This window comes from Siniperca chuatsi, linkage group LG10 (assembly GCF_020085105.1).
Source record: "Siniperca chuatsi isolate FFG_IHB_CAS linkage group LG10, ASM2008510v1, whole genome shotgun sequence".
NCBI classification, from domain to species: Eukaryota; Metazoa; Chordata; class Actinopteri; order Centrarchiformes; family Sinipercidae; genus Siniperca; species Siniperca chuatsi.
Genome location: NC_058051.1, coordinates 16,296,867 through 16,309,183, shown reverse-complemented (window position 1 = coordinate 16,309,183; position 12,317 = coordinate 16,296,867). Strand labels below are relative to the sequence as shown.

General features: G+C 42.6%; 1 protein-coding gene across 1 annotated transcript in view; it reads right to left on the bottom strand.

The window, feature by feature from the left end:
• znf385a (zinc finger protein 385A) overlaps positions 1 to 11,429 on the bottom strand; it is a 45,219-nt gene extending 33,790 nt beyond the window's left edge. Inside the window, 1 exon segment of the mRNA XM_044211393.1 lies at positions 11,330 to 11,429. Within this exon segment, the coding sequence (XP_044067328.1) occupies positions 11,330 to 11,417 (88 nt within the window). The 5' untranslated portion in view covers positions 11,418 to 11,429.
• Between the last annotated feature and the right edge of the window lie 888 nt (positions 11,430 to 12,317).

Genomic DNA, 12,317 nt, shown 5'->3' with positions numbered 1-12,317 from the left:
CTTGTGTGCATGTCAGGTGGTGTAAAAAGGTTGTGAGAGCTTAGTTACTGTGAAATGATACAGCAGTCGCTGCTCCAGACTTCAGCACAGTGTTAAGTATTAGTAAGAACATGTCTCAGTCCTTAATCCAAATATACGCACTGCAGTAAGACTCACACACACACACACACACTCACAAAACCACAAACGACCCTATACTGTACATTGCAGTGCCAGTAGTGAAATATGATGGGTTATATAAATTGCTTACAAAGAATACTGGCTTTGTTTCTGATTTTTTTTAGCATCAGTGTTACCTAACTGCACAGGCAACATGTTTGTGTCTGTGTACATTTTTCTGCATCGATGGGAGGGTGTTAAACTTTCCCCGCTAATTGTAGGTCTTTTAGATTTTACCCAACCTACCAATTTGGAGAACAGCAATTTTGCTAATTTCATTACACTGTAAGGTACAAGTAAAGTACAGACTGTAGCATGTGTGGAAATATGCTCTGTGGCTGGAATTAAAAAATAAAAATGCCCGAGCAGCAACGACATGAAGGTCAAACAAAGTTAAAACAGCTTCCAATGAATGATCAAAGCTTCCAAAACCTCAAATCTCACACGAATAGTTTATATTTTTAGGTGAAAGGACAGCCAAGTGTGAGTTCATCATCCCCCTCCCATCCTTCCACAACACACATACACACACCAGAAACTCAATCTGTTGCCCTTTGCAATCTGATCAGAGAACTTAATTCCAGACAGGTCCATTTCAAGAGCAGCTTGGCTTCCAAAATATTATCAAATTATAAGAAAAAACATCAGACACACCAGCTCTTCAAAAAACACACACCCATACACACTACACACAGATAAGGCAGGGTAAACCTTCAGTCTCTCTCGAAGGGGAGAATTGTGCATAATGACAGAGTGGATGGGGTGGTAATGACACCGTAGTGGGATAATATGACAGTGGCAGGCCCCAAAAATCCCCCCAAAAGATCATACCTTGATCTCTCCTAAGTAACTGAATCAAGGCTGGGAGGATTTAATTGCCAGTCTGTCTCTCTGGTAGAGACAGAGGAGCTGACTGGGGATTCCAAGAGTGACGGAGAGAAGAAAGATGGGAGCTAAGGGAGGAGGTATGATGCAAAAATAAGGGGATGGAATGAGGGTGAAGACAGCCCGCCTCTGATGCCCCTGCCTACCTTGCCTGTCAACCCTCACCTCCACAATACACAGTGTCCAGAATACACACTAGGGCCAATGCACGTGCTTGCCACAGAAGCAGATGCACACCCCTTTAATCCTTCAGATAAATCTCCTCCTGGCTCCTCGTCTGGCAGTAACTGAACTTTTGGAGGCTTTTGTTACTTGTGGGAGGGATTGTGTGCTGGTACAACACACAAACACAGAGAAGTGCTCGCACACTGACATGCACATACATGCACACAGATCTAGTGGGCTGATCTCTCAAGAGTAGGTTGCGACCTTCCTGATTCATACTGTAGATATGTTGCGATCAGCTTTGCAAAGCCAAATCCTTTGACTCAGTAATATTCCCTTTCTTTTTACACTGGATCTGTAATATCTATCCATCCAAGGGCAGTAAAGGTGGGCCGGTAAAATGATACAGCTCTATTCCTTCCATGACTGATATCCTGTTTGTCTCTGGTTCCACCTTAAATCAATGACTGCTTTGATAATGATGATACTTTGGGGGAGCAGCTGTATGTTGGGCTTCCTGTTGCAACTTGCGCTAACCCATCCAGGACAGGATTAATAGACTTAATGAAAATATGTCTGAATTTGCCTCAGTCTCATTACATTCCAATGTGATATTTATCACTATAGCACCTAGCGTGATAAAAGCACACCATGTAATTAAGTTTGAACTATAGCGCAGGCACAAAATGATTTTGCAGTGCAAGGCTCAGCTAGTGTGCAGCCTGTGTGTGTGTGTGGTGGTGACGGAGAGTGTTTGTGCTGTTTTGAGGTCAGTAATGACAGACAAATAGCTGTCAGGGCTAATGGGAGGGGACAGCCAGGGATGATGGGAACACAGAGAGAACAACGCAGCACAGCTTAATGCAGTCCGGCTGTGGAGACAAGGCATACAGCGCTGCTACAGTGTTCACACAGAGAGAGGGTCACAATGAGAGCACAAATCAAACACACAAATATGCGCAAACACACACCTTTGTGTGGTTACCCTTGTCAGGGACTGGCTTACATTCATTCCTTAACTTCATCCATTTGCACTAACCCTGACACACATGGTTACATAGCTAATCCTATTTTATGTAACCTTAATTCTAATATAAACCTGGACCCTTTAAGGAATACTCTATCTTTCGAGTAATGAATACTCAGTGCCTTTAGGCATGAAAGATAGCACCGAAAAGTTTGTAGCTTTCTTTTTTGCTGACAAAGGCAGATGTAGTAGGCAGGAAAGTGGATTTTGCTATAGTGCTGGGTGGTATGAGACATTTCTGTGGACATTTGATAATTTTTGCTGTGACTCAATGTTAGAATACATTGTAACTGTGAATTTAAGCTGCCAATTTAAGTTGCCATCCTCAGCAAAGGAGCAAGTGACGGGAGTATTTGATATTCAAACGATTTTCAATGGAGTATTTTTTTAAGTGTTTGTATATTTCCATACTTATGACAACCTAGGGAGCACTGAGGTAAAAAAAAATGGTACACACAAACAAAGGAACAAGCACAAGACACAAGACTGGTTTTAGTGACCACACCTTAATGGGGAATAAACTGACTGACTATCATCCAGCAGCTACTGTAAAAAGACAAACAGCTTTTCAGCAGATTCCATATTTCTCCCCTTTCCTCTTTTAAATTCCCGGCTGTGTGTCCTCTTTCTTTCTCAGGTTTCTATCTTTTTATGTATTTTCCTTTTGTAATGAATGCTCCTCCCTTGGCCGAGGGCCAGTCAGGTTTGTAAGATGATCACAGAGTTGTCCAGTGGAGATGTGTCTGGGAGATATGTCTGAATGTCGCTGGCTGTAGGCAATGTCTGAGTCAGTGATGGATGGACTGTTGGAATGCTAAGGAGGAGGAACCAGAGCATTTCTTTGTTGTGTCTACTGAAAGACAGTGATCCACTGCAGTGGAGGGAGATTAGACTTAGAGCAGAAAAGGGAAGGAAAATCCTGTCTGTATATCAGTGCACTGCAACAGGAACAGATGGATAAAGAGATGGAGAGAGAAAACCAGAAAAAGAGGGAGAGAGGGAAAGAAAGAGGACAAGGTGACATTCTTCGTCTGAGAAGGCAGCACACCAGAACATGTACCCTCTCTGCCTGTCCCCGTCTCCACCTGTCCTCTGTTGTCCGTTGTTTTCCTCCCTGCAGCCTGTTCAAATCTGCTCCCACTTGTTCCCTGCCACCCAGCCCCCACACAAACCCACATTTCTCTCCCATCTCCTCCCCTTCTTCCCTTGTTCAAGGCAGTGGTCACACACCCAGGTGGAACAATAGCCAGCGACTTTACTCCCATGCACCTCCCAGAAACCTGTGCCCTCAGGTATGGAATTCTATCACTCAGCCACAAACAGGTGGATCAACCCAAATACACTTCGGAGGACAGCAACAAAGGCACCAGATTCTCTCTGAGATTAGACCCCTAGCTCTAAGGGAAGAGAAAAGGAAGAGACATGATAGGTTGGTGAAAGGGGATTGTGGGGATTTAAAAAACCTATGCTCTTTGAAGAACAACAACCATAATGTACCTCTCCCCAATGTTTACCAGTCCATTTCATTGACTTCCATTCCCAATATGCTATCAGCCTAATAGAGTGGGGGAGGAGACTTTATGTGGTTGACAGCCACTGCTTTCATTTCAGCCCTGCAGTGTATGGTCTATGAATATGGAGTAGCCAACAAATGAGCATGTCCTCTAACATGGTGCTCTCTGTTCATCCCTGAGCAATCCAACCACAGCCCAATCTCTTTAAGTGCTGGGGGGTCTCTTCTGTAATGTCACTTGTCATTGGTGTGACCATAAATGACACTTTTGTTTAAATCAGCATTCATCAACTGCCTCTGTAAAGAATTCAAGGCAGCTGCAGGGAAGTGTGCATGCTCCGAGAATCAGGGCAAACCACAGAGAATTTTTAAAGGTTAAAACATCTGAAATTTAAAATGCTGGGCTGAAATTGTGCGCCAACATATTGTAATTGTAACACGCAAAAAGTCCCCCCATGGATGCGAATTCCCCTGGCATAGCTTATTATCTGAAAGAGGGAAACCTCCTTGAACCAGACCTGAGCTCATTTATCAAAGTAGAGAGCAATATTTTCCCTCTGTTGTCTCATACATAGAAGCTAAGTCGAGAGCAAGCTTTATGCTTTTTTTATACCACCTCCCACATCTTCAAGTTCAGCTGAGGAGTATTCAGCACATTTTTCCATGATAGCAGGTGATGCATTATTCAGTAACTCTGGTTGATCTTGGCTGTAATAAATCTCTGGTCTATAGACACGTAGACATAAACCTGCACACACTTACACACACAAACTTGCATTCTCCAGTGTTGATGCACGATGAATAAAGAGGAAGTGAGCATCTATGAATCACACCCCCGTGGAGAGATCTTAAACAAAGCGTACCATGGATGAAAGGAGCGCTGTGCTTTTGAAAAGCTATCCAAAGCTGCATTGTAATGAGAGTAATGAGGATATCAGATGCTGAACATGGTGCAATATGCTTGTTAAATGTGACAGCTGAATTACATCAGAGGTTTACCCCTGTGAAGCAAAACACTGCTGAATATTCTGTCCTAGGGCCGAACATTTCCTCACATAGATACTTAAGGACACCTTACTGTAGGTAAGTGTTCACGCTCATAACATAACCTACAACAAGGGTAGCAGGGACACCTGGCGATGCGCAACACTGGTCCGCAACTGGAGGGTCATAGGATCATATAGCCTCAAAGAGAGAAAAAGGGCAATCCCACAGAATTTACATATCAAACTAGGCAGAGTAATCAACAGATACTCAGGTAGACTCCTTCCTGAGTTCCCGGTCCATTTTTCACAATTGAGAATGACTTCCGGATGGGAGCCGAAACGTCTTGATTCTGAAAACAGTGTCCAGATGACTACGACTGAAACCTTTTCTACGATAGAACACTCCTGGACAAATGAGGGACTACACCGTCATATCAAAAAGAGTTAACTTGTCACGGGGAGTACTACTCGGCCTGTGAAAACAGTTGTAAAATGTCTTGTGTGGGTCTGGAGGGAGTCATATTGGGTTTGGAGACTATATATTTTTAACAAAAGTCTTGCATTAGAGACATTGGTGTATACCAGGCCAGGAGAGTCTAGTGAAAGGATGATTGAGTTGCATTATGGGACAAATGCATTTTTGGACCCATACTAAGAACTAAAAGCCAGGATACCTCTGCTACATCAGTTTTGACCATTCTTTTATAATCTCTCTCTTGCGAGTCTCCCTACTTTATGGAAGTGAAATACTAAATCACTGGAGTGCTATTTTAAACAAGATATTAAACTTTAAGCAATAGTTTGTCATTTTGGAAAATACGCTCATTCTCTTTCTGGCAGAGAGTAGACGAGAATGTCGATATCATTCACATATTTGTCTGTTGAATATAAGACTCGAGTCAGCAGCTGGTTAGCTTAGTTTAGCACAAAGATTGGAAACGGGTGAAATAGCTAGCCTGGCTTTGTCAAATGGCAACAAAATGTGTCTACTGGCACATCTAAGGCTCACTAATTAACAAGTTACATCATGTTTGTTTAATCCGTACAAAAACTGAAGTGAAAAACGACAATTTGCCATTTTACAAAGGGGTTATGAGTTGGACTATTTCTTGGCTCAGAGCAGTTGCCAGGCAACTGCAGACTCTAGGAAGTTACTGGTCGCAGATTGTCAGTTTTCGTACCGATTAAACAAAGAGCTTTAGAGGGGCTGGTAGACGAATTTGTTATCGCAGGACAGAGCCATTTTTCTCCCTGTTTATAGTCTTTGTGTTAAGCTAAGCAAACCAGATTCTGGCTGTAGCCTTATTGTAAACAGACAAATATGAGAATGGTATCAATCTTCTCATCTAACATCTTTCTGGCAGAAACCAAATAAGCGTACTTCCCAAGATGTCGAACTATTCTTTTAACCTCGACCTGAGCTGGCTACCACTGAGTTCTGAGCCCTCTGATTAAGTGTTTACGCACGCACAGTAAATATAGTATTTAAGTGTATCTCAGTGGATGAACAAATAACAGTTCCTGCTATTAAATCCTAAAATTGGAGTGCATCGTGACCTTATGTAAGACCTGGGGATGACCTTGTGCTCTAATTGGTGATGTGAAAGAACACAAATTAGATGTGTGTGTGTGCATGTATGCCTGTATGGAGGAGGATTGGGGGACAGAGTTCTTATGGGAGTGTGGGAATAGACAAAGATTGAGAAAGGTGGATAGGACAGAGCGCTGATATAATCTCTTTTTGTTTGTCAGTTGATTCAGGAAATCTGCACCCTCACGCACCCTGCCTGTTCTCCACCCCCTCCTCCTCACTAACATCCCCCCCACACACACACATACACACACACCACCAGTGCTACTATTTGGTGGCTTGGTGTGTCTGAAGATCGGAGGGAAAAGGAAGTGGTAGAACAGAATGACAACGGACCGGGAGAGTTTTCAGAGAGCAGAGAGGAAGAGCGAGTTCAACGCCACAGCTTAGGTGCTGCTTGCCTTTGCAGCCTGGGCCTCATTGTTATTATGATTTATTTTTTAATGAGCAGCGCTGCCCTCCCCTCTGCCATACAAAGGCCTGATTGAATCTGGCGTTCCATTAGCATGTTAAAGAGGCCCAGCTTCATTTGTGAGCTGCTGACTGACAGTGGATATCATCTCTGTAATTGCTCTGTATACTGGAGCCAGAGCCATCCAGAAGAGAGAAAGAGAGAGAGAGAGAGAGAGAGAGAGAGAGAGAAGGGGGTGAAGAAAGATAGGGAGGGAGGGATTAGGATTTAAAAGGGGGGGATGCAGGAAAGAGGGGGAGAACTGATGAAAGGAGCTGGTGGATCGAGCCACATCTCTGTATATCTCAGTTTGGTATGGCTGAGACCCCATGCAAAGAGCTGGAATAGTCGGTTTGAATAAGGTTTTTTTTTTTAAAGCTACACTCAGCCCATGACACTTATCAGAGCAGAAACAGTGGCAGTGACAGTGTTTAATAACAGAAGCCCTGCATCTACTGAAATTATGTTGCACCGATTTTATGTTTATTAATGATCAAGCCTAAGCAAAGTGCACATGAGATTCTGTTGTATGTACTGCTGGCATTTTTGAGCAGAGCTTGTCATGTACTGTGTGTTTGCTCTTCTTCTTGTCAGCTCTGCACCACATCTCACCACCTCATCATGTCCTCTGCTCTCTCCCTGCCTCTGTATGCAGAATGTTTTTGCTCCCCCGCCCCCCAACACACATGTTTTCGTACTCACTCTATTTGCTCCAACTCTTTTACATCTACTTCCATATCCCCTGCATCACTGAGGACCTCCTCTCCTTCCGTCGCCCTTGCTCTTCTCTTCCTCTGTTCCCTTATTCTCTGTCCCTCTTCCTCTCACTCTCTGCAGTAAACGGTAATTGAACAAACAGTGTGGTGGAGGAGAGCTGCAGAAAAGATGGTTATCCACACATGCCATGCATCCAGAATTAGACCCGATTACCCCCTCGCTCTCTGTTCTCCTCTGCTCTGCTGTGACAGTGTGACATGCATGCAGTCCCACAGCATCGTTTGCCTTGTGTATTGATATTGGAGGACAGCCCAATGGTACCATCGTGAGTGTGTGTGTGTGCGTGCATGCGTGTGTGCATGTGTGTGTGCGTGTGTGTGTGAAACTGGGATGTGCAGCAGCAGCACATTTCCAATCCTAAAGAGACTAGGTGACAATGAAAGATGTCAAGCACACCAAAACACTCATACCCCAAATCTGCTAAATCGCAAAAGGGAAGTTCATGCTAGTCCGTGCTGCATGAACTGTCCAGATGTCACTGCTGTATGAAGTTGTTTTTATTTTTTGATGCCTTATCAGGATTCATTTGAATGAAGTGTAGTATCATACAGCAGAATAAAATATGTGGGAGTAATGGGGCTTCCTCTTCAGAAAAGACATGCACAAAGCACATTATCACAAAGTCTGTTTCAAATAGACTGGATAGATTTACTAATGACATAATTAATGTGCTAGATTAATGCTTTCAGGTCTTACTGTCATACAAAGCAGCTTAATCCATCAACTACAGGCTGCTATCAGAGATTTATTTGAATCAGAATGTGGTTTATGTAAATAAAAACAGCTATGGTCTAACCATCACCATTCTTGCAGATATTTTCTGCTATATTTCAGTTTTGTTTGTTTTTCGGCAGGTTCTGGTATGACAATGTGGAATTATGTAATTTTGGGTTCTCTGACACACATACAGTTCTGACAAACTAAAAATGTATTTATCCTTCTTTCGTCCCTGGAGTTAAAAATGTCTGTTTGCTTTCAGTGCAAGAGTGCCATCAGACATGCTTCGTAAAAGTAAATATGGATTTCAAAGTTTAATTTAGTTAGAAGTGCAGAGGCTAAGAGCTCAGTTGGTTTCACATAGTAGTAAACCCAGGAAACCTTACAGTACTCTTGAAAATGAAAAAAGGTCAACAAGGAAACATTCTAGTCCTCTTAGTCAAAGCAACGATAAAATGTATATTGAACCCCATTATTTAGTGAGACATATTCATGATTTGAAATGACAACCATTTGACCCCATACACTTTCGTCATGGCAAAGATAATAAAAACCTGGCTAAATAGACAATTCAAGGCCACTATGGAAATAAGTTATTTTGACTTTTAGTGTTTTTATCCTGTGTCCTGATTAAATTTTATGCATAACACAGTGCTTGTATTATATGCTGTTTATAGTTTGTTTTATTTTGTTTAGTTTGGTGTTTCTGCATGTCCATGTTTCATGTTGGCTTGAATCTGTGTTTGTTTATTTGTTTTTTGTGCATATTTAGACAAGTGTATTATGTGATGTTTATTTTAGGACAGAATAAAACCAAACCAAACCAAACACCGGAAGTAAACCATTACCCATCACATTCCATCACTAATTTAATTTAATTTTGGCCGCAAAAACTGGTGGAATATCAAGTCAATATAAATATCTGTCTCATACAAGAAGAACGCAGAAGAGCACAGAAACATCCTCCATTGAGAACAGAAACCTTGCTCTTCACAATGACATGTTGTCACATCAGGTGTGAAAACCAGGTAGCAACACATAGTTTCATGGGAACACTGCCATTTCACATTAAACACTAGTTTAAACCAGGTCAATCACATTCATCTTCAGGATAACCCCCACCTCAATATCCTACATCTCTCCTTTCTCTTTTTCCCACATTCATATTTGCATCATCTTGTATGATCAAATAAAATAAAAAACACTATGTAAACATACAAACACACATTCATGCACACCTACACGCACACCATAGCCCTCCACTCTACCCTGCATGCACTCACTCCCCCACACACCATGAAATCTCTAACACTCAGAAAACATTTACATGACATTACCACTGAAGTACTATAAAATTAGTGCCTGAATAGCATCTGCAGAGATGCATTGTTTGTATGTGTGTATACTGTGTGTGTGTGTGTGTACGTGTGATAGCAAAGCACAACAGGGGTTTCAGCACCCATTTACATTGTGCTGATTGCCAAAAACATAATTTTACCAATGGCATGTAAAATGGAGAATATTAGTGTGTGTGGGTGTGGGTCTGTGTGTGTGTGAAAATTAATTCTACATTTGAGTTGAGTTTGTCTGATTGTAATGATCTCCTGTGGTCTCCTGTGTGTTGCTCCGGGATTAGCATGGCAATCATGGAGCATGTTGACACACACTGTTAGTCAGATTGATGTGTTTGTTTGAGTGGTGCAGCTTTACACACTGACTGACTGCATTAGCTGCTTGCTACTAATCTGTGACTTAATGGCTTTCCCCAACAATGTTGTTCCCATGCACAATGTTTTATTCAAAAGCTTGTTGGGTCCGTTCGTAAAGTGTTGCGATCTATCACTGTTACTTTCCGTTACACAAACGCTCCATCCAAATCAATGTAGCCATGTCTGAAGAGGTAGTTTATCACCAGTAATTATCCACCAAGTAACTCTCTCGTCTGTCTCGGACCAAGCAAATGGGACAAATCAGAGTTTCAGATTCAATGAATATTGATGCAGCCCCTAAGGCCAATGCTGACATACAGTATGTATATATGTGTGTTTGTGAATGTGTCCAAAGAAGAGGACAAAAAGGATCAGCTGGTTGACTGGTTTGTATCTGTAACAATACAAACAGCCACAGGAAACAAGCAGAGTGCTGTGTTCATTTCCATTTCACTCCCCGTTTTTTGCCCAGTTGCTACTATTTTGAAAATGTGTACTGTGCTAAAATGTCATGTGCATATCAAAGGCTGCAATTGTAGTTCTTGGAGGAATTCTAGATTTGACCACAGCATACAGCAACATACAGCTATGGCATCAGACTTAAAGATTTGATCATGTCTTGGATAAAATATATATCTTTGGCCTGTTCTTATTCTGGGTATGTATGGTGTAGGTAAATAACCAAAGGCACTGTGGCAGCAACTCTAAGCATCTCGACTCAATGGCAATGATGCAGTATGCATATGCAGTTTGCATGCTTATACATGTCACTGTGCATATGTATGTGAGGCCACTGATACTGTGGTGGAAAGCCTTGGCAGACAGTGTGCATTTGTGCGCTAACTGCTGCTCCACTGCTGCTGAAAGGGCAGACTGATGTGATGCTACAGTGACGACGACAACAAACCATTATGTAGCCTTTCCTGTTTCTGCGTGCTGCACAAGACCCACGCCCACCCCCTTTACTCTCATCTCTCTCCTTCTCTCTCCAGCCTGCTATCAGAGTCTCAGACTGCAGCAGCGCAGGGCAGTGAGACGGAAAATACAGTGTTTGTTTCGAAAATAGAGGGGCTCAGGAAGAGGGAGACACTAAAAGAACGCAGGAGAAAGAGAGAGGGAATCAAAGAGAGAATGGAGGAAAGGTAGAGAGAGAGACAGAGCAGACCATTTTTAAGGTCACTGTGTGGCTATAGAAGCTCAGTGGAGACTTGTAGAGAGTAACAGCTCCACTGAGAACTCCTGATTTTGTGTATATTTGTGAGTGAGTGGGTTAGGAGAGGAGAGGAGGGAAAGAGAAAAAGAGCGAGAAGGAGAGTGAGAGAGCTGGGCTGTACTATAAAGAGTCTCACCTTGTTCTGCACCATGCACACACAGCACCCCAGCTGTCATCCAGCTTCGCTCTCTTTCTCCATCAGGACTGGTGGGGACATCCATCATTCATGAGCAGGGACTTATTTGGCTGCGTCATCTCCTCACATAACTGTCAATAACTTTTCCTGGCTCTGGCTTCACCTTTACTCAGACAGCAGGGTGCACTGGATGCACAGCAAATGTTAAATGATAAATATCATTTTTCTCCAATACACTGCAGGAAGCTGCTTTAACATTGAGTGGTTAGTGACACATTTCTTTCCAACAGGATTAGTTCCAGATTGGTCTATACTCCTGTGGCACTAACAACATGATTGATATAGAGGAGGGGAAATAATAATAATCAAGGGAAATAATGCAAGTGAAATCTATGCTTGTCAAAATGACAATGTATGTAAAAACTGAATCCGCTACAGTTTAGAGGCATCAAATGGATGCAGGTGATGTGTTTTTTTCTTTTTGAAATTAAAACATAGCCTTTTAGAAAAGAGCACTTTAATATCCATCATAGCTGTTGCATGAGAGAGAGAGCAGCCACATGTAGAGAGTGTAATATGAAAGTGTAATTATCTAAGAACTGCCGTGTCCTGCCCCCAGCACCCTTTTTGCCCAGCCTGTCCTCATCCCTGAGTGCCTGTGTCGCAGCCTGCTGTGAGGCTGCCTGCTGTGAAGGTCACCCTCCCTGCAGCTATGGATTACACAGGCGCACAGTCAGGCAGAATACGATATTGCCCTTGAGGGGAGGTCTGAGGCTCGGGCTGGCAGAGACGAGCCCTCTGGAACTTCTGGACCCCACCAGGACCAGCCAATATGATAAGATAGCTACCTCTAGTCAAGTGCTGAAAGGTAGATGGGTAGATAGGAGCAAAATAGGCACAGCAACAGGACATATAAAGATTAAAAGATAAAAAGTCATTGGATTCAAGATTATGATTCTGATCTATTTACATTATTTCTATCTGTCTG